General features: G+C 39.2%; 1 protein-coding gene and 40 non-coding genes across 41 annotated transcripts; 10 read left to right on the top strand and 31 right to left on the bottom strand.

Annotated features, from left to right (window-relative positions):
• The first annotated feature begins 3,828 nt into the window (after nt 1-3,828).
• Nucleotides 3,829-4,865, top strand: LOC136802598 (uncharacterized protein PF3D7_1120000-like). Its single transcript, XM_067059353.1, has 2 exons — nt 3,829-3,959; nt 4,187-4,865. Exons 1-2 carry the CDS (start codon nt 3,829-3,831, stop codon nt 4,863-4,865), a joined length of 810 nt encoding a protein of 269 aa, XP_066915454.1.
• Nucleotides 4,866-8,483: 3,618 nt separating this feature from the next.
• On the bottom strand, nt 8,484-8,555 carry Trnah-gug (transfer RNA histidin (anticodon GUG)). The gene has a single exon. It is a non-coding gene; the product is annotated as a tRNA-His (tRNA).
• A 107-nt stretch (nt 8,556-8,662) lies between these two features.
• On the top strand, nt 8,663-8,755 carry Trnai-uau (transfer RNA isoleucine (anticodon UAU)). Its single transcript is given in 2 exon segments — nt 8,663-8,700; nt 8,720-8,755. It is a non-coding gene; the product is annotated as a tRNA-Ile (tRNA).
• A 246-nt stretch (nt 8,756-9,001) lies between these two features.
• Nucleotides 9,002-9,075, bottom strand: Trnai-aau (transfer RNA isoleucine (anticodon AAU)). The gene has a single exon. It is a non-coding gene; the product is annotated as a tRNA-Ile (tRNA).
• Nucleotides 9,076-9,152: 77 nt separating this feature from the next.
• Trnai-aau (transfer RNA isoleucine (anticodon AAU)) lies at nt 9,153-9,226 on the bottom strand. The gene has a single exon. It is a non-coding gene; the product is annotated as a tRNA-Ile (tRNA).
• Nucleotides 9,227-9,324: 98 nt separating this feature from the next.
• Nucleotides 9,325-9,397, bottom strand: Trnat-ugu (transfer RNA threonine (anticodon UGU)). The gene has a single exon. It is a non-coding gene; the product is annotated as a tRNA-Thr (tRNA).
• A 185-nt stretch (nt 9,398-9,582) lies between these two features.
• Trnah-gug (transfer RNA histidin (anticodon GUG)) lies at nt 9,583-9,654 on the bottom strand. Its single transcript has one exon. It is a non-coding gene; the product is annotated as a tRNA-His (tRNA).
• A 108-nt stretch (nt 9,655-9,762) lies between these two features.
• Nucleotides 9,763-9,855, top strand: Trnai-uau (transfer RNA isoleucine (anticodon UAU)). The gene is given in 2 exon segments: nt 9,763-9,800; nt 9,820-9,855. It is a non-coding gene; the product is annotated as a tRNA-Ile (tRNA).
• A 245-nt stretch (nt 9,856-10,100) lies between these two features.
• Trnai-aau (transfer RNA isoleucine (anticodon AAU)) lies at nt 10,101-10,174 on the bottom strand. Its single transcript has one exon. It is a non-coding gene; the product is annotated as a tRNA-Ile (tRNA).
• A 77-nt stretch (nt 10,175-10,251) lies between these two features.
• On the bottom strand, nt 10,252-10,325 carry Trnai-aau (transfer RNA isoleucine (anticodon AAU)). Its single transcript has one exon. It is a non-coding gene; the product is annotated as a tRNA-Ile (tRNA).
• A 98-nt stretch (nt 10,326-10,423) lies between these two features.
• On the bottom strand, nt 10,424-10,496 carry Trnat-ugu (transfer RNA threonine (anticodon UGU)). The gene has a single exon. It is a non-coding gene; the product is annotated as a tRNA-Thr (tRNA).
• Nucleotides 10,497-10,681: 185 nt separating this feature from the next.
• On the bottom strand, nt 10,682-10,753 carry Trnah-gug (transfer RNA histidin (anticodon GUG)). The gene has a single exon. It is a non-coding gene; the product is annotated as a tRNA-His (tRNA).
• A 108-nt stretch (nt 10,754-10,861) lies between these two features.
• Trnai-uau (transfer RNA isoleucine (anticodon UAU)) lies at nt 10,862-10,954 on the top strand. The gene is given in 2 exon segments: nt 10,862-10,899; nt 10,919-10,954. It is a non-coding gene; the product is annotated as a tRNA-Ile (tRNA).
• Nucleotides 10,955-11,200: 246 nt separating this feature from the next.
• On the bottom strand, nt 11,201-11,274 carry Trnai-aau (transfer RNA isoleucine (anticodon AAU)). The gene has a single exon. It is a non-coding gene; the product is annotated as a tRNA-Ile (tRNA).
• Nucleotides 11,275-11,351: 77 nt separating this feature from the next.
• On the bottom strand, nt 11,352-11,425 carry Trnai-aau (transfer RNA isoleucine (anticodon AAU)). The gene has a single exon. It is a non-coding gene; the product is annotated as a tRNA-Ile (tRNA).
• Nucleotides 11,426-11,523: 98 nt separating this feature from the next.
• Trnat-ugu (transfer RNA threonine (anticodon UGU)) lies at nt 11,524-11,596 on the bottom strand. The gene has a single exon. It is a non-coding gene; the product is annotated as a tRNA-Thr (tRNA).
• A 185-nt stretch (nt 11,597-11,781) lies between these two features.
• Trnah-gug (transfer RNA histidin (anticodon GUG)) lies at nt 11,782-11,853 on the bottom strand. The gene has a single exon. It is a non-coding gene; the product is annotated as a tRNA-His (tRNA).
• Nucleotides 11,854-11,961: 108 nt separating this feature from the next.
• Nucleotides 11,962-12,054, top strand: Trnai-uau (transfer RNA isoleucine (anticodon UAU)). The gene is given in 2 exon segments: nt 11,962-11,999; nt 12,019-12,054. It is a non-coding gene; the product is annotated as a tRNA-Ile (tRNA).
• A 246-nt stretch (nt 12,055-12,300) lies between these two features.
• Nucleotides 12,301-12,374, bottom strand: Trnai-aau (transfer RNA isoleucine (anticodon AAU)). The gene has a single exon. It is a non-coding gene; the product is annotated as a tRNA-Ile (tRNA).
• A 77-nt stretch (nt 12,375-12,451) lies between these two features.
• On the bottom strand, nt 12,452-12,525 carry Trnai-aau (transfer RNA isoleucine (anticodon AAU)). Its single transcript has one exon. It is a non-coding gene; the product is annotated as a tRNA-Ile (tRNA).
• Nucleotides 12,526-12,623: 98 nt separating this feature from the next.
• Nucleotides 12,624-12,696, bottom strand: Trnat-ugu (transfer RNA threonine (anticodon UGU)). The gene has a single exon. It is a non-coding gene; the product is annotated as a tRNA-Thr (tRNA).
• A 184-nt stretch (nt 12,697-12,880) lies between these two features.
• Nucleotides 12,881-12,952, bottom strand: Trnah-gug (transfer RNA histidin (anticodon GUG)). Its single transcript has one exon. It is a non-coding gene; the product is annotated as a tRNA-His (tRNA).
• Nucleotides 12,953-13,059: 107 nt separating this feature from the next.
• Nucleotides 13,060-13,152, top strand: Trnai-uau (transfer RNA isoleucine (anticodon UAU)). Its single transcript is given in 2 exon segments — nt 13,060-13,097; nt 13,117-13,152. It is a non-coding gene; the product is annotated as a tRNA-Ile (tRNA).
• Nucleotides 13,153-13,398: 246 nt separating this feature from the next.
• On the bottom strand, nt 13,399-13,472 carry Trnai-aau (transfer RNA isoleucine (anticodon AAU)). The gene has a single exon. It is a non-coding gene; the product is annotated as a tRNA-Ile (tRNA).
• A 98-nt stretch (nt 13,473-13,570) lies between these two features.
• Nucleotides 13,571-13,643, bottom strand: Trnat-ugu (transfer RNA threonine (anticodon UGU)). The gene has a single exon. It is a non-coding gene; the product is annotated as a tRNA-Thr (tRNA).
• A 183-nt stretch (nt 13,644-13,826) lies between these two features.
• Trnah-gug (transfer RNA histidin (anticodon GUG)) lies at nt 13,827-13,898 on the bottom strand. Its single transcript has one exon. It is a non-coding gene; the product is annotated as a tRNA-His (tRNA).
• A 106-nt stretch (nt 13,899-14,004) lies between these two features.
• Trnai-uau (transfer RNA isoleucine (anticodon UAU)) lies at nt 14,005-14,097 on the top strand. The gene is given in 2 exon segments: nt 14,005-14,042; nt 14,062-14,097. It is a non-coding gene; the product is annotated as a tRNA-Ile (tRNA).
• Nucleotides 14,098-14,337: 240 nt separating this feature from the next.
• Nucleotides 14,338-14,411, bottom strand: Trnai-aau (transfer RNA isoleucine (anticodon AAU)). Its single transcript has one exon. It is a non-coding gene; the product is annotated as a tRNA-Ile (tRNA).
• A 75-nt stretch (nt 14,412-14,486) lies between these two features.
• On the bottom strand, nt 14,487-14,560 carry Trnai-aau (transfer RNA isoleucine (anticodon AAU)). Its single transcript has one exon. It is a non-coding gene; the product is annotated as a tRNA-Ile (tRNA).
• A 130-nt stretch (nt 14,561-14,690) lies between these two features.
• On the bottom strand, nt 14,691-14,763 carry Trnat-ugu (transfer RNA threonine (anticodon UGU)). Its single transcript has one exon. It is a non-coding gene; the product is annotated as a tRNA-Thr (tRNA).
• A 357-nt stretch (nt 14,764-15,120) lies between these two features.
• Nucleotides 15,121-15,213, top strand: Trnai-uau (transfer RNA isoleucine (anticodon UAU)). The gene is given in 2 exon segments: nt 15,121-15,158; nt 15,178-15,213. It is a non-coding gene; the product is annotated as a tRNA-Ile (tRNA).
• A 389-nt stretch (nt 15,214-15,602) lies between these two features.
• On the bottom strand, nt 15,603-15,676 carry Trnai-aau (transfer RNA isoleucine (anticodon AAU)). Its single transcript has one exon. It is a non-coding gene; the product is annotated as a tRNA-Ile (tRNA).
• Nucleotides 15,677-15,775: 99 nt separating this feature from the next.
• On the bottom strand, nt 15,776-15,848 carry Trnat-ugu (transfer RNA threonine (anticodon UGU)). Its single transcript has one exon. It is a non-coding gene; the product is annotated as a tRNA-Thr (tRNA).
• Nucleotides 15,849-16,033: 185 nt separating this feature from the next.
• On the bottom strand, nt 16,034-16,105 carry Trnah-gug (transfer RNA histidin (anticodon GUG)). Its single transcript has one exon. It is a non-coding gene; the product is annotated as a tRNA-His (tRNA).
• Nucleotides 16,106-16,212: 107 nt separating this feature from the next.
• Trnai-uau (transfer RNA isoleucine (anticodon UAU)) lies at nt 16,213-16,306 on the top strand. Its single transcript is given in 2 exon segments — nt 16,213-16,251; nt 16,271-16,306. It is a non-coding gene; the product is annotated as a tRNA-Ile (tRNA).
• A 246-nt stretch (nt 16,307-16,552) lies between these two features.
• Trnai-aau (transfer RNA isoleucine (anticodon AAU)) lies at nt 16,553-16,626 on the bottom strand. Its single transcript has one exon. It is a non-coding gene; the product is annotated as a tRNA-Ile (tRNA).
• A 77-nt stretch (nt 16,627-16,703) lies between these two features.
• Nucleotides 16,704-16,776, bottom strand: Trnai-aau (transfer RNA isoleucine (anticodon AAU)). The gene has a single exon. It is a non-coding gene; the product is annotated as a tRNA-Ile (tRNA).
• Nucleotides 16,777-16,874: 98 nt separating this feature from the next.
• Trnat-ugu (transfer RNA threonine (anticodon UGU)) lies at nt 16,875-16,946 on the bottom strand. The gene has a single exon. It is a non-coding gene; the product is annotated as a tRNA-Thr (tRNA).
• A 185-nt stretch (nt 16,947-17,131) lies between these two features.
• Nucleotides 17,132-17,203, bottom strand: Trnah-gug (transfer RNA histidin (anticodon GUG)). Its single transcript has one exon. It is a non-coding gene; the product is annotated as a tRNA-His (tRNA).
• A 108-nt stretch (nt 17,204-17,311) lies between these two features.
• Nucleotides 17,312-17,404, top strand: Trnai-uau (transfer RNA isoleucine (anticodon UAU)). The gene is given in 2 exon segments: nt 17,312-17,349; nt 17,369-17,404. It is a non-coding gene; the product is annotated as a tRNA-Ile (tRNA).
• A 244-nt stretch (nt 17,405-17,648) lies between these two features.
• Trnai-aau (transfer RNA isoleucine (anticodon AAU)) lies at nt 17,649-17,721 on the bottom strand. Its single transcript has one exon. It is a non-coding gene; the product is annotated as a tRNA-Ile (tRNA).
• Between the last annotated feature and the right edge of the window lie 16 nt (nt 17,722-17,737).

A 17,737-nucleotide genomic window follows, 5' to 3' on the forward strand; every position in this document is an offset into this window, starting at 1 on the left:
TCACATAATTGCGAAGAACTGAATCCCCGCGAAGGAGAGATACAACATCAGAACTTAACTTACTTTGAGAATGATTTGTTTCATTTACGTCACGGTAAAAAATTATTTTGGAGCGAAGAAATTAAAGAAAAGATTTTTTCGATAGATCAAAGAAAGACCTTGTCTCCAAAAATGTGTATGTTTTTTGTCTCGAAGCCACGCCTCACATACGTAATTGCGAGTCAATAAAAAGAACCAGAAGTCAAGAGATCAATTATTCAAAGTAAATAGCCACAATTTTTTTAAAAGGTCCATCGTGTCCATTGTTAAACAAACAGAAGTTTAACGCTGCAATGAAACCCCAACAATTCACATTGATTTTGACATTTTCAATTAAAAAAACGTGAGATTCCTCCTGTCAGTTCTTCATTAATCGGGGAATTGTCCGTTCGGGGAATCGTCCGTTCGGGGAATAGTCTGTCGGGGAATTGTCCGGTTGGGGAATGCGGTCGGGGAATGATCCGGTCGGGGAATTGTCAGTCGGGGAATTGTCCGGGATTCGATTTTAGCTAAAAATTTAAGCATGGAGCAATTGACTGGTTAATGATTGAATTTCCCTTGGTTTTTTATCTACAAAAATGAATTAACTGCTGGGGTTAGTGACAGTTTATAGTGAAAACTCTTTGCAGTTATGAATTTCAAATTTTAAAGCTGATAACCGGATCCGGAACACCACAGCCCCAATATGAAGAATGTTATGTTATACTTCTTAAAAGGTTTATTGCATTGAATATGGATGTATAAATAATTTGAAAACTTTTGTCGTGAATTTGGAGATTTTCTTACCGTCAACTGCTCCAACTTGGGACTATCCGACAAAACATGGGACAGCAATTTGGCCACCATTTCACCGAACCTTCAAAGTCATTTGATTTGAGTTAATGAACGGCGTATTAAAAAATGGCAAAACGATGGAGCGGTTGGCATCACTCGCGCGGCAAGTTACACACGCGTTATTTGTTAATCCCATCGGGCGATAGGCGGTTAGGCAGCGGGTGTTCTCTAATTCTCTAATTGGCGCTATCAGTGAAAGTTATCGTGACATGTTATGAAAGGAAGTATGATTAATAAACTTGGTGGAGTTATCAAAAACAAATTTGTTGTCAAAGAAATTTAACAAGTTAGTGAAAATACAGACCAGATATCAACCAGTCCCATGTTTCGACCAATCGTCCCAAGTTAAAGCAGTTGACGGTATGTACATTTAAAACTTGGAAACTTTTGTGATAAATTTGGAGATTTTCTTACACGTGCATTCAAAACGTGGAAAACTTTTGTCGTGAACTTGACATTCTCTTCCACATGAATTTAAAAAATGAAGAAAACTGAAGTGATTTCCTGGCATGACAATTTATTTTATTTTCTGAGATTTTTTTGGAAATTTTGATTGTTTCCAAGTATGTGACATTTTTTGCTCTTGCAGCATGCTTTTGAAAATCATAAAATGGTTTCTGTTAGGGGAATTTTTTCCTATCGACATTCTTTCAGATATTATGAAATGTTTCCCAGTATATAAAAACGAGTTTTTTTTTGCATTCTGTCGGAAAATATGAAATTGTTTCCCTGTTTTGAAAGATTTTTACTTTTTAGCACGTACATCTTTTCAAAAAACTCCAAAAGTTACATTTTTACGATGGCTCTGAAAGCGGTTTTATTCTCTTTTTCAAAATTTCTCTGTTCCTTTTAATGAAAAGGAGAAGTGAAATATAAAAGGTGAACTTTTTTCTCCTTTTAACACAAAAGGTGAATTTTTTTCTCCTTTTAACACAAAAGATGAATTTTTTTCTCCTTTTAACTGGAAATGGGAATTCAAAGGGAATGCACACGTGTGTGGACAATCATTCGTGTTGAATATGAACAGTACTAGCTAATAGCCAGGCCATGACATGATAACCTTTATTAGATTTCCCAGAAACAAAACGGACCGCATTTAGAGTAAGGAGGGAAAAATGAAGTAAAGCCGAATGATAGATAGTCCAGGAGCTGGAGCTCAACTACTTTTTGCCTTTGAAAATCTGATGGTGGAAAAAGTATCGCAGCGCTATCATTCAAATCAAAAAGCGAAGATAGTATACGGCAGATTCTCTGACTAAAATGATAGAATAATAGTAGAATTTGAAGCAAATTGTTTTCTACATCAGTTGCGCGGCCCGCATGGTTTTCGTACAAACGCCAGATTAAAGATGGTCCGAAGACAACGGGAATTACTAAGCTTTTCCTCATCAACTCACGATTAAGAGGGGGGTGTACGGGAGTCGCAGACACCGAAATACCGACGCATATTTCTTGGATTACCGTCAACACCGACAGCAAATTTGGTAAAATCCTTATTTTGTCACCGCATGGCATGTTTGACACCGAAATACCGTCACTTTTTTCTTCAAACACCGAAACACCGACGAAAAAAAGGGTTAATACCGTCACACCGTCAAACCCGTACGCCCCCCCGATTAAGGTTAAGGTTAAAATTCAAGGTTAAAATGCATGACGATTAGTCTAAAAATCCAAATCTAGGCGAGAAAAAAATTCTCCTTTTGACAAAAGGTGAAAAAAATTCTCCTTTTGATAAAAGGTGAAAATAATTCTCCTTTTGACAAAAGGTGAAAATAATTCTCCTTTTGACAAAAGGTGAAAGTAATTCTCCTTTTGACAAAAGGTGAAGTGAAAAAAATTCTCCTTTTGACAAAAGGTGAAGATAATTCTCCTTTTAAAATTCACTTCTCCTTTTGTTAAACAATAGAACCTATTGTTTGTTTTGAAAGGAAAAGAGAATTTGAAATGGAGAGGAAATTCTCCCTCAGAGCCATCGTACATTTTTTACAATATTTTATATATGAAAGTATAATGCAAAGTATTTCATCTCATTTTGAAAATATATAAAATTTCCTTTGGTTTTCTTACTGTGAAATATTCTCCTTTTTGTCTATCTTTCATTTTAAATATTTGCCCTTTTTGGCTATAGAACATTTCTGGAAATCAGCGCTTAAAATAATAATTATATAATCAGGTTCTCTGATGTGTTCAACAACACTCTACTTGGCGGTGCGATGCCGGGTGACCGCTAGTATGATACTAAAATCCATTTAAAGTCCACCTGACGAAAATTAAAGTTCCAGCCAATTTGATTACTGCATTGTTGTTCTCAGTCGGGTTCAGCTTGGATATATTCCGTGATCCGTAACTTTGAACCTACAGTCATCTTATGAATAATCCTGTAAATACTGGCAATAACATAAATGGAATTTTGAAATTCTTAGGGACTTGTGTTGCTTGATGTTATCTGAGATTTAAAGCACTTTGAAATCTTTCGAGGACATGAATTATTATTTTAACATTTGTAAAGGAAATATTTATCCGCATCTTTGCGGCTCTTGTTCTTAAGGGAAAAGTTTTCATGGTTTTCAATGATTTAAATCATCGTGCATACTGGATTTTAAAAGAATTCTGTTTGATAGAAATCCAAAAAAGTGAAACAACCGAACAAATGAAGTATGTTTATGAATTATGTAAATTTATCACCTATTCATAAAAGGTGTATTCAGAACACAAGGCATGAAGTATTCAAGACACAGCATGAAAATATAAACGACTGGAAGTCCATCTCCTTTATTTCTTTTAAGCGAACTTGTACATTTTAAATAACTTTAATGATTTGATACGAATTTTTTTATTGTTAGAAAAAAATAGAGCGTTGAAGTTCAAAGTTAGTCCAATAACACTATCAAAGTTTATATAACATTTGACGTCAAATTTCTTTCTGGCTGGTTGTGCTCGTCGAAATGCATCAAAATGGCGAAAACTAAAGAAATACCAAAAAAAATCGAAATTCAACAAAATAATGGATTCTGCACCCCTGACAACTGCTTCATGAACGAGATTGTGAAGGACAATGATGTGCTACAATGTAGAAGATGCGAAAGGTTTGTCCATTATGCATGCACGGAGCTACCTGCCTATCAGATACAGCTGTGTCTCCAATACAAAAGCCGGCGCTTCGAATGTGCCAAATGTGTTACAGTCACGCCAATTCTTCTGGAAAAGATCAAAACAAGTACAGAAAGAGTGCGTAAGGACAAGGCAACAAATACTGATAAGGTTAATAATGAGAGCAACAAGGAGATAAATCTACAAACGCTCGATTGGACAGGCTGGAGAAGAAAATCGAGAAACTTTTAGATAAGGAAGATGTCGCTAAAGATAAAAAACAAAGGACATACGCAGAAACTACCAAAGAAGAACTGAAGAAGCAAGAGGTAACTATGAAACAACAGACATATGCTAGCATTACAGAGTTAAAGAAACAAGAGGTAACGATCAAGAACTTCATCAAAGAAGAGAAAGAAGAAGTACGATGGCTGAACCTGACAAAGTGCAATATCATTGTTCACAACATTGGTGAACTCAAACATGAAACCCTTGAAGAACAGCGAACAAGTGATAAAGATTACGTCGAAGAATTTGTGAGCAACCAAATGGGACTAAAGGTAAACATCGTCAGCGCAGAAAGAATAGGAGCTCGAAAGAACGAGATGTTCAGGACGAAACGTTGGCGACCCTTAAAAGTTGTGTTAAGGAATGAAGAAGAGAAACGTCAGATTCTAGCATCAGTCCACAAGCTAAAGAAAATTATAACTGATTTACGAGTAGCCGATGATTTTTCTAAAAAAGAACGCGAAACCACCAAAGAATGGCATAGGAACGCAAAAGAGAAGACAAAGTTACAAAAGGATGGCAGTCAAATAAAGGTTAGAGGAAGTCCTCGGACTAGACTCTATTTCAAGAAGATCTGCTGTGACTTAAGCGTTACTGAAAATGAAATATTGTAAAGACGACTGATTTAGAGGCCAACTGTGCGCCTACAAAATGTTAAATAAATATGATTATTTCATAGAGGTCGATAGACCTGCGAAATATATTACTATAAATAAAAAAAGTTTGAAACCGATACTTTCTAAAACTATTCGATACTTCCAGGTTAAACTTTTAAGATATTTGACGGAAGTTTGATAAACTGACGGGACAATCTTGTCTCTAGTTTCTATATATTGATATATAGTCCCGCTGCTGAGATAAAAAAAAGTGGCTAGAAAACAAAGTCCCAACTTCTCTAGATCAAAATTTATTGGCCTATTTGTGGTAAAGTTTGAAGTTGTACGAATTTTGGACTCGTTGGCAAAAGGAATTTTTAACAAAACTTCAAACTTCAACTGATGGAAAAAAGGGAATTTCCCCACAATCTGCATTAATTTATGCAAAATTAAACACCTTTTTTACCACAAATAGGCCCATAACTTTTGATCTAGAGAAGTTGGGACTTTGGTGTAATACACTTTTTTGCTCAGTTTGAAGAGTTCTATCATGTGATATAGGTCTTTTTTTAAATTTGAAGACCCCCCAAAAATCATGAATTTCCAGGCCTTGCAATTTTGCCTGGAAACGCAAAAAAATCGCCAATTATTCGTTATTTGCACGATATGGAAACTTTTTGATTTTGGAATCTACATATACTAATTCGCGAGTTTCCACCAAAAAAAGTTAGTTCTAAGATGTGTGTCACGAAATGAAACATTTATCGACCTCAGCAGCGGGACTAATATATAAGCCAGTTGAAAAGAGTTAAACAAGAGAGAATTTCGACGAAGTTTTTTCGTCGTTAACAAATTACTCCAATGAGGTATCTTGTCAAATTCTATTGCCTTTGTTTACGATTTAACCGTAGCGGCAACGAAGCTCTCAAAGAAAAAGGAATTTATATTTTCATGAAGACAGTTAAAATCGCTTAACAAAACAGTTTTTTATAAGTAAATCACCTAGCATAGCTTTGAAATCTATTTTTCATTCAAAAAAAGACTCTTCATGAATATGAAGAGTTTTAAAATATTTTCCGAGTTACTGAATCTTATTATTTTAAGATTCCGAATTGGGAAAGATCTAAGCTCCGTTGAAAATATTTCCCGTGCTTCTTTATTTCCAAGTGGTGCAAAGTCTGTAAAGGAGACGGCAACGGATCTACATTTCCACTCTTCTAGCTTTTCGAGTATTTCGCGTATTACAACGGACAAGTCAACAATATTTCCTAAAAATTTTAAACAAAAATGGAGCTACTTGTAGTAAAACATTTCAGAAATATTATTCGCTTTAATATTTATATAATTTGGTATCGTGCACTTTTATCTACTACGTGTGTAGAAAAATAGAAATAGAGAGCTGGTAGGAATTTGAATTCATGCAATATAAAAAAGATTGCTTGTTATAAGAGACAATGCATTTCTTTTGTTATTTGGACCCATATATAGCAACATTAACAAGACATCTAAGGCTGAAAATGGTTGAAAAAATAAGAACATTCAGCCTCAATCAAAATTTAGGTGTTCTAATAAAAGAAACATGAATGTCCTTCAAAAAAAAAATAATAAAAAAAAGCTAATGAAGTCAATCCATGATCAATCCATGGTAATCTTTTAAAAAAGGTCACTAAATTGAAATAACTCCCAAAAAGGGGAACTTCCCATAGTCACGTGACAACTAAGCTCATGCTCTGAATAATTTTTTTTGGAATATTTTTATTGACATGTGAACTTGCATCTGTTTTTTATTTGAAGTCAATCCAACCATTTTCTGATGACTGGTAAGCTTTTTAAAAAGGTCTCTAAATTGAAATAACTCCCAAATAGGGGAATTTCCTATAGTCACGTGACAACTAAGCTCATATTCTGAATTTTTTCTATTGGGATTTATTCCTTAGTATGTGTGCTTGCATCTGTTTTTTATTTCAAGTTAATATCTTTTTTCGTTAAGTTTTTACTAAGCTTTTTCGAATCCCGAATGTGAATCCCGAATCCCGAATACCGAATACCTAACTCCAGCGAATCTACCGGGGGATTCACATTGGGGTTTCCTGGAGCCAAAAATATTAAAGCATATGGCGGCAACATGAAAGAGGTTGGAAGTAAATAAAATTTCCCTCCTATTTCCTCTCTCAGTACTTTTCCTTTCATGCTCGCATGCTGCATATTAAGAAAAAAAAAACTCTTTATTTACAAATCAAAACAAAGGCTCTTAATATTGCCAATTGTTTGATGAATAATTTTGTCTGCAGAAAGAAGTAAATTTTTCCAGACAATACAAACCACCAGCCAAACAAAGAACAATAGAAAGGAAAAGCACCGAGACGGACAAAAAATCCCTCATTTATGATACCATAGAACACTGGAGTAAAGGATATCATTTTATACTCTCCTACACATTTGTAAAAATGTTTGGGGTCTAAGCACTAAGTTGTTTTGGCCTGGCCTTGATGACCAATAAGTGATTTTAAAAATAAAAAAACAAAATGCTTTTTAAAATGATATCGAAAAGTAAATGAGAATTAAAACAAAATTTAAATGATATGTGTGGCCTTGCTGTGGTCGTATTTTAAATTGTTTCTAAATTGATTTTGAAAACGAAATTACTTTCAAATTGATTTTGAAATTAAAGTCGATTCAAATTGTAAAATGTTATGGGCCACCATAGACCTGTAACCATTGAGTTTCAAGCCCTAAGGGCTAGAGGTCAATCTCTTTGGTAGGATTTGAAGCCAACAAATCCTACCAAAGTTGCGCGGCCTTGAGCGACCCGCCTGGTTTTTACACAAATGACAGATTGAAACTAAAATTTACCGCTTAATTTCGAAAAATATATCACTCGAAAACAAAGGAATTGCTAGATTCAATCCGTCATCAAAAATACGGCGCATATTTTAAGGCTTCAATTTTTCTTGCCTGAGAAAGGTTAGAGATTGACCTCTAGCCCTTCGGGCTTGAAACTCAATGCCTGTAACCTGCGTTTCAAACTAGCCACTAGTTTCATATGGTAAAGCACATATAAAGGTGCCATCGGCGCTCTTTTGAACTCTTTGTTTATTTAAGATGTTCATTTAACAGATGTTGGATGTAAATTTAAAGTGTAAAAGTTTGATCGACAAATATCAAATTTTAAACAAGTGTGCATATAGAGGAGTCAACGGTTCAAATCCCAGCTAGGGTCAAAGATTTCAAAGACTTTTAATTTTTTTAATTTTTTCACTTTTAAGAGGTTAGACAAGATACTTATACCCTTTAGCCCCAAATAAAGACGAATTGGAAACGGCGTTAAAATAGAAAACCCTTTTCTTTTTTTTATCAGAAAACTGTAACCACAAGAGATTCAATTCTGTAAACAAGTTTAAACACAAATATAGGCGTTTATCGCCTGCGTTTATTGTTAACTACTATTTACTTTGATGAGCAATTAGAGAGTATTTTGAGTAACTGAGTAAAAAGTCACCAAGCCTCTTCAAATGAGCACACGTGTTTAACAAGTTGATTGATTCACTTGCTGAATACCGCTGCCGTCAAACCCAACTGCTATATTTTGGATCCGTCCGGTTCCATCATTTGTTAGATGAATGAGGTACAATAACGTGCCGTGACCAGGATTCGAACCTGGGTTATTGCGGCCACAACGCAATGTACTAACCACTATACGATCACGGCGATGAAGCAATATGCAGACATATTTTTTGCAAACGTAAACCACCCAAAAATATGATTCTTCATGCATGTTGTTGAGTGTGGTTCACTTGAGTCTTCCTCCTAAATAGGCTCCAGTAGCACAGTCGGTTAGAGCGTCGTACTTATAAGTCAGTACTGACAAAGAAATGCGAAGGTCGAGAGTTCGAGCCTCTCCTGGAGCAAGGATTTTGATAGCGTCAGTCTCGCATTAACGAGGACCCAAAATTCTTTCAACATACTTGAGAAATAACCTCGACCTATGAGTATATCGCACTTACACAATTCACAATCATTGAATCCGTGATGGCCTTTGTTTTAGCCTCACTGTTAGGGTTAGGGTTAGGGTTAACACTTTGCTATTTTCTGTACTTTCAAGGTTTGATAATGTCTTAATTCGTTTCTCAAATTCTCAAAGTGTGAACAATGAATGGCCAGTGTGGGGGTCGAACCCACGACATTCGCGTTATTAGCACGACGCTCTAACCGACTGAGCTAACCGGCCCCTGCACAAAGGTTGGTTTCTAATTTTTGTCACATCAAGATGAATAAATACTCCATACAAACTTTAAATACAATACATGGCCAGTGTGGGGGTCGAACCCACGACATTCGCGTTATTAGCACGACGCTCTAACCGACTGAGCTAACCGGCCGATGTAAGTTTGGAGACATAAACTATAGGGTACCTTTGGCAGGGAAGCAATAATTCAAAAAGAACAACTAAAAATCTTCAGGCTAATGCACATCGAAAAGCCCTCGGAGAGATTTGAACTCTCGACCCCTGGTTTACAAGACCAGTGCTCTAACCCCTGAGCTACGAAGGCGCTGCAAGTATGGGAAGCAATCGTTGCTAGTATCAATGACTTTAACGATCGGATCGGATACAATAGAGACGTATTTTAACAAGTTGATTGATTCACTTGCTGAATACCGCTGCCGTCAAACCCAACTGCTATATTTTGGATCCGTCCGGTTCCATCATTTGTTAGATGAATGAGGTACAATAACGTGCCGTGACCAGGATTCGAACCTGGGTTATTGCGGCCACAACGCAATGTACTAACCACTATACGATCACGGCGATGAAGCAATATGCAGACATATTTTTTGCAAACGTAAACCACCCAAAAATATGATTCTTCATGCATGTTGTTGAGTGTGGTTCACTTGAGTCTTCCTCCTAAAATAGGCTCCAGTAGCACAGTCGGTTAGAGCGTCGTACTTATAAGTCAGTACTGACAAAGAAATGCGAAGGTCGAGAGTTCGAGCCTCTCCTGGAGCAAGGATTTTGATAGCGTCAGTCTCGCATTAACGAGGACCCAAAATTCTTTCAACATACTTGAGAAATAACCTCGACCTATGAGTATATCGCACTTACACAATTCACAATCATTGAATCCGTGATGGCCTTTGTTTTAGCCTCACTGTTAGGGTTAGGGTTAGGGTTAACACTTTGCTATTTTCTGTACTTTCAAGGTTTGATAATGTCTTAATTCGTTTCTCAATTCTCAAAGTGTGAACAATGAATGGCCAGTGTGGGGGTCGAACCCACGACATTCGCGTTATTAGCACGACGCTCTAACCGACTGAGCTAACCGGCCCCTGCACAAAGGTTGGTTTCTAATTTTTGTCACATCAAGATGATTAAATACTCCATACAAACTTTAAATACAATACATGGCCAGTGTGGGGGTCGAACCCACGACATTCGCGTTATTAGCACGACGCTCTAACCGACTGAGCTAACCGGCCGATGTAAGTTTGGAGACATAAACTATAGGGTACCTTTGGCAGGGAAGCAATAATTCAAAAAGAACAACTAAAAATCTTCAGGCTAATGCACATCGAAAAGCCCTCGGAGAGATTTGAACTCTCGACCCCTGGTTTACAAGACCAGTGCTCTAACCCCTGAGCTACGAAGGCGCTGCAAGTATGGGAAGCAATCGTTGCTAGTATCAATGACTTTAACGATCGGATCGGATACAATAGAGACGTATTTTAACAAGTTGATTGATTCACTTGCTGAATACCGCTGCCGTCAAACCCAACTGCTATATTTTGGATCCGTCCGGTTCCATCATTTGTTAGATGAATGAGGTACAATAACGTGCCGTGACCAGGATTCGAACCTGGGTTATTGCGGCCACAACGCAATGTACTAACCACTATACGATCACGGCGATGAAGCAATATGCAGACATATTTTTTGCAAACGTAAACCACCCAAAAATATGATTCTTCATGCATGTTGTTGAGTGTGGTTCACTTGAGTCTTCCTCCTAAAATAGGCTCCAGTAGCACAGTCGGTTAGAGCGTCGTACTTATAAGTCAGTACTGACAAAGAAATGCGAAGGTCGAGAGTTCGAGCCTCTCCTGGAGCAAGGATTTTGATAGCGTCAGTCTCGCATTAACGAGGACCCAAAATTCTTTCAACATACTTGAGAAATAACCTCGACCTATGAGTATATCGCACTTACACAATTCACAATCATTGAATCCGTGATGGCCTTTGTTTTAGCCTCACTGTTAGGGTTAGGGTTAGGGTTAACACTTTGCTATTTTCTGTACTTTCAAGGTTTGATAATGTCTTAATTCGTTTCTCAAATTCTCAAAGTGTGAACAATGAATGGCCAGTGTGGGGGTCGAACCCACGACATTCGCGTTATTAGCACGACGCTCTAACCGACTGAGCTAACCGGCCCCTGCACAAAGGTTGGTTTCTAATTTTTGTCACATCAAGATGAATAAATACTCCATACAAACTTTAAATACAATACATGGCCAGTGTGGGGGTCGAACCCACGACATTCGCGTTATTAGCACGACGCTCTAACCGACTGAGCTAACCGGCCGATGTAAGTTTGGAGACATAAACTATAGGGTACCTTTGGCAGGGAAGCAATAATTCAAAAAGAACAACTAAAAATCTTCAGGCTAATGCACATCGAAAAGCCCTCGGAGAGATTTGAACTCTCGACCCCTGGTTTACAAGACCAGTGCTCTAACCCCTGAGCTACGAAGGCGCTGCAAGTATGGGAAGCAATCGTTGCTAGTATCAATGACTTTAACGATCGGATCGGATACAATAGAGACGTATTTTAACAAGTTGATTGATTCACTTGCTGAATACCGCTGCCGTCAAACCCAACTGCTATATTTTGGATCCGTCCGGTTCCATCATTTGTTAGATGAATGAGGTACAATAACGTGCCGTGACCAGGATTCGAACCTGGGTTATTGCGGCCACAACGCAATGTACTAACCACTATACGATCACGGCGATGAAGCAATATGCAGACATATTTTTTGCAAACGTAAACCACCCAAAAATATGATTCTTCATGCATGTTGTTGAGTGTGGTTCACTTGAGTCTTCCTCCTAAAATAGGCTCCAGTAGCACAGTCGGTTAGAGCGTCGTACTTATAAGTCAGTACTGACAAAGAAATGCGAAGGTCGAGAGTTCGAGCCTCTCCTGGAGCAAGGATTTTGATAGCGTCAGTCTCGCATTAACGAGGACCCAAAATTCTTTCAACATACTTGAGAAATAACCTCGACCTATGAGTATATCGCACTTACACAATTCACAATCATTGAATCCGTGATGGCCTTTGTTTTAGCCTCACTGTTAGGGTTAGGGTTAGGGTTAACACTTTGCTATTTTCTGTACTTTCAAGGTTTGATAATGTCTTAATTCGTTTCTCAAATTCTCAAAGTGTGAACAATGAATGGCCAGTGTGGGGGTCGAACCCACGACATTCGCGTTATTAGCACGACGCTCTAACCGACTGAGCTAACCGGCCCCTGCACAAAGGTTGGTTTCTAATTTTTGTCACATCAAGATGAATAAATACTCCATACAAACTTTAAATACAATACATGGCCAGTGTGGGGGTCGAACCCACGACATTCGCGTTATTAGCACGACGCTCTAACCGACTGAGCTAACCGGCCGATGTAAGTTTGGAGACATAAACTATAGGGTACCTTTGGCAGGGAAGCAATAATTCAAAAAGAACAACTAAAAATCTTCAGGCTAATGCACATCGAAAAGCCCTCGGAGAGATTTGAACTCTCGACCCCTGGTTTACAAGACCAGTGCTCTAACCCCTGAGCTACGAAGGCGCTGCAAGTATGGAAGCAATCGTTGCTAGTATCAATGACTTTAACGATCGGATCGGATACAATAGAGACGTATTTTAACAAGTTGATTGATTCACTTGCTGAATACCGCTGCCGTCAAACCCAACTGCTATATTTTGGATCCGTCCGGTTCCATCATTTGTTAGATGAATGAGGTACAATAACGTGCCGTGACCAGGATTCGAACCTGGGTTATTGCGGCCACAACGCAATGTACTAACCACTATACGATCACGGCGATGAAGCAATATGCAGACATATTTTTTGCAAACGTAAACCACCCAAAATATGATTCTTCATGCATGTTGTTGAGTGTGGTTCACTTGAGTCTTCCTCCTAAAATAGGCTCCAGTAGCACAGTCGGTTAGAGCGTCGTACTTATAAGTCAGTACTGACAAAGAAATGCGAAGGTCGAGAGTTCGAGCCTCTCCTGGAGCAAGGATTTTGATAGCGTCAGTCTCGCATTAACGAGGACCCAAAATTCTTTCAACATACTTGAGAAATAACCTCGACCTATGAGTATATCGCACTTACACAATTCACAATCATTGAATCCGTGATGGCCTTTGTTTTAGCCTCACTGTTAGGGTTAGGGTTAGGGTTAACACTTTGCTATTTTCTGTACTTTCAAGGTTTGATAATGTCTTAATTCGTTTCTCAAATTCTCAAAGTGTGAACAATGAATGGCCAGTGTGGGGGTCGAACCCACGACATTCGCGTTATTAGCACGACGCTCTAACCGACTGAGCTAACCGGCCGATGTAAGTTTGGAGACATAAACTATAGGGTACCTTTGGCAGGGAAGCAATAATTCAAAAAGAACAACTAAAAATCTTCAGGCTAATGCACATCGAAAAGCCCTCGGAGAGATTTGAACTCTCGACCCTGGTTTACAAGACCAGTGCTCTAACCCCTGAGCTACGAGGCGCTGCAAGTATGGGAAGCAATCGTTGCTAGTATCAATGACTTTAACGATCGGATCGGATACAATAGAGACGTATTTTAACAAGTTGATTGATTCACTTGCTGAATACCGCTGCCGTCAAACCCAACTGCTATATTTTGGATCCGTCCGGTTCCATCATTTGTTAGATGAATGAGGTACAATAACGTGCCGTGACCAGGATTCGAACCTGGGTTATTGCGGCCACAACGCAATGTACTAACCACTATACGATCACGGCGATGAAGCAATATGCAGACATATTTTTTGCAAACGTAAACCACCCAAAAATATGATTCTTCATGCATGTTGTTGAGTGTGGTTCACTGAGTCTTCCTCCTAAATAGGCTCCAGTAGCACAGTCGGTTAGAGCGTCGTACTTATAAGTCAGTACTGACAAAGAAATGCGAAGGTCGAGAGTTCGAGCCTCTCCTGGAGCAAGGATTTTGATAGCGTCAGTCTCGCATTAACGAGGACCCAAAATTCTTTCAACATTTGAGAAATAACCTCGACCTATGAGTATATCGCACTTACACAATTCACAATCATTGAATCCGTGATGGCCTTGTTTTAGCCTCACTGTTAGGGTTAGGGTTAGGGTTAACACTTGCTATTTCTGTACTTTCAAGGTTGATAATGTCTTAATTCGTTTCTCAAATTCTCAAAGTGTGAACAATGAATGGCCAGTGTGGGGGTCGAACCCACGACATTCGCGTTATTAGCACGACGCTCTAACCGACTGAGCTAACCGGCCCCTGCACAAAGGTTGGTTTCTAATTTTTGTCACATCAAGATGAATAAATACTCCATACAAACTTTAAACAATACATGGCCAGTGTGGGGGTCGAACCCACGACATTCGCGTTATTAGCACGACGCTCTAACCGACTGAGCTAACCGGCCGATGTAAGTTTGGAGACATAAAACTATAGGGTACCTTTGGCAGGAAGCATAATTCAAAAAGAACAACTAAAATCTTCAGGCTAAATAATTCAAAAGAACAACTAAAATCTTCAGGCTAATGCACATCGAAAGCCCTCGGAGAGATTTGAACTCTCGACCCCTGGTTTACAAGACCAGTGCTCTAACCCCTGAGCTACGAAGGCGCTGCAAGTATGGGAAGCAATGTTGTTAGTATCAATGACTTTAACGATCGGATCGGATACAATAGAGACGTATTTTAACAAGTTGATTGATTCACTTGCTGAATACCGCTGCCGTCAAACCCAACTGCTATATTTGGATCCGTCCGGTTCCATCATTGTTAGATGAATGAGGTACAATAACGTGCCGTGACCAGGATTCGAACCTGGGGTTATTGCGGCCACAACGCAATGTACTAACCTATACGATCACGGCGATAAAGCAATATGCAGAGATATTTTTTGCAACGTAAACCACCAAAAATATGCTTCTTCATGCATGTTGTTGTGTGGTTCACTTGAGTCTTCCTCCTAAAATAGGCTCCAGTAGCACAGTCGGTTAGAGCGTCGTACTTATAAGTCAGTACTGACAAAGAAATGCGAAGGTCGAGAGTTCGAGCCTCTCCTGGAGCAAGGATTTTGATAGCGTCAGTCTCGCATTAACGAGGACCCAAAATTTCTTTCAACCACTTGAGAAATAACCTCGACCTATGAGTATATCGCACTTACACAATTCACAATCATTGAATCCGTGATGGCCTTTTTTTTAGCCTCACTGTTAGGGTTAGGGTTAGGGTTAACACTTTGCTATTTTCTGTACTTTCAAGGTTTGATAATGTCTTAATTCGTTTCTCAAATTCTCAAAGTGTGAACAATGAATGGCCAGTGTGGGGGTCGAACCCACGACATTCGCGTATTAGCACGACGCTCTAACCGACTAACCGGCCCCTGCACAAAGGTTGGTTTCTAATTTCGTCAATCAAGATGATTAAATACTCCATACAAACTTTAAATACAATACATGGCCAGTGTGGGGGTCGAACCCACGACATTCGCGTTATTAGCACGACGCTCTAACCGACTGAGCTAACCGGCCGATGCAAGTTTGGAGACATAAACTATAGGGTACCTTTGGCAGGGAAGCAATAATTCAAAAAGAACAACTAAAAATCTTCAGGCTAATGCAACATCGAAAAGCCCTCGGAGAGATTTGAACTCTCGACCCCTGGTTTACAAGACCAGTGCTCTAACCCCTGAGCTACGAAGGCGCTGCAAGTATGGAAAGCAATTGTTGATAGTATCAATGACTTCAAGGATCGGATCGGATACAATAGAGACGTATTTTAACAAGTTGATTGATTCACTTGCTGAATACCGCTGCCGTCAAACCCAACTGCTATATTTTGGATCCGTCCGGTTCCATCATTTGTTAGATGAATGAGGTACAATAACGTGCCGTGACCAGGATTCGAACCTGGGTTATTGCGGCCACAACGCAATGTACTAACCACTATACGATCACGGCGATAAAGCAGTGTGAAGAGATATTTTTTGCAAACGTAAACCACGCAAAAATATAATTCTTCATGCATGTTGTTGAGTCTGGTTCACTTGAGTCTTCTCCTAAAATAGGCTCCAGTAGCACAGTCGGTTTAGAGCGTCGTACTTATAAGTCAGTACTGACAAAGAAATGCGAAGGTCGAGAGTTCGAGCCTCTCCTGGAGCAAGGATTTTGATAGCGTCAGTCTCGCATTAACGAGGACCCAAAATTCTTTCAACATACTTGAGAAATAACCTCGACCTATGAGTATATCGCACTTACACAATTCACAATCATTGAATCCGTGATGGCCTTTGTTTTAGCCTCACTGTTAGGGTTAGGGTTAGGGTTAACACTTTGCTATTTTCTGTACTTTCAAGGTTTGATAATGTCTTAATTCGTTTCTCAAATTCTCAAAGTGTGAACAATGAATGGCCAGTGTGGGGGTCGAACCCACGACATTCGCGTTATTAGCACGACGCTCTAACCGACTGAGCTAACCGGCCCCTGCACAAAGGTTGGTTTCTAATTTTCGTCACATCAAGATGATTAAATACTCCATACAAACTTTAAATACAATACATGGCCAGTGTGGGGGTCGAACCACGACATTCGCGTTATTAGCACGACGCTCTAACCGACTGAGCTAACCGGCCGATGCAAGTTTGGAGACATAAACTATAGGGTACCTTTGGCAGGGAAGCAATAATTCAAAAAGAACAACTAAAAATCTTCAGGCTAATGCACATCGAAAAGCCCTCGGAGAGATTTGAACTCTCGACCCTGGTTTACAAGACCAGTGCTCTAACCCCTGAGCTACGAAGGCGCTGCAAGTATGGGAAGCAATCGTTGTTAGTATCAATGACTTTAACGATCGGATCGGATACAATAGAGACGTATTTTAACAAGTTGATTGATTCACTTGCTGAATACCGCTGCCGTCAAACCCAACTGCTATATTTTGGATCCGTCCGGTTCCATCATTTGTTAGATGAATGAGGTACAATAACGTGCCGTGACCAGGATTCGAACCTGGGTTATTGCGGCCACAACGCAATGTACTAACCACTATACGATCACGGCGATGAAGCAATATGCAGACATATTTTTTGCAAACGTAAACCACCCAAAAATATGATTCTTCATGCATGTTGTTGAGTGTGGTTCACTTGAGTCTTCCTCCTAAAATAGGCTCCAGTAGCACAGTCGGTTAGAGCGTCGTACTTATAAGTCAGTACTGACAAAGAAATGCGAAGGTCGAGAGTTCGAGCCTCTCCTGGAGCAAGGATTTTGATAGCGTCAGTCTCGCATTAACGAGGACCCAAAATTCTTTCAACATACTTGAGAAATAACCTCGACCTATGAGTATATCGCACTTACACAATTCACAATCATTGAATCCGTGATGGCCTTTGTTTTAGTCTCTGTTAGGGTTAGGGTTAGGGTTAACACTTTGCTATTTTCTGTACTTTCAAGGTTTGATAATGTCTTAATTCGTTTCTCAAATTCTCAAAGTGTGAACAATGAATGGCCAGTGTGGGGTCGAACCCACGACATTCGCGTTATTAGCACGACGCTCTAACCGACTGAGCTAACCGGCCCCTGCACAAAGGTTGG

This window comes from Clytia hemisphaerica, unplaced genomic scaffold, assembly GCF_902728285.1.
Source record: "Clytia hemisphaerica strain Z4C2 unplaced genomic scaffold, Clytia hemisphaerica genome assembly, whole genome shotgun sequence".
Lineage (NCBI taxonomy): Eukaryota > Metazoa > Cnidaria > Hydrozoa > Leptothecata > Clytiidae > Clytia > Clytia hemisphaerica.

What these genes read in the sequence shown, in the direction of transcription:
- LOC136802598 (XM_067059353.1), top strand. Translation starts at nt 3,829, where the DNA reads ATGGCGAAAACTAAAGAAATACCAAAAAAAATCGAAATTCAACAAAAT. An exon ending in CAATGTAGAAGATGCGAAAG is followed by an intron (nt 3,960 to 4,186) that starts GTTTGTCCATTA and finishes TCGATTGGACAG; the next exon opens with GCTGGAGAAGAAAATCGAGA.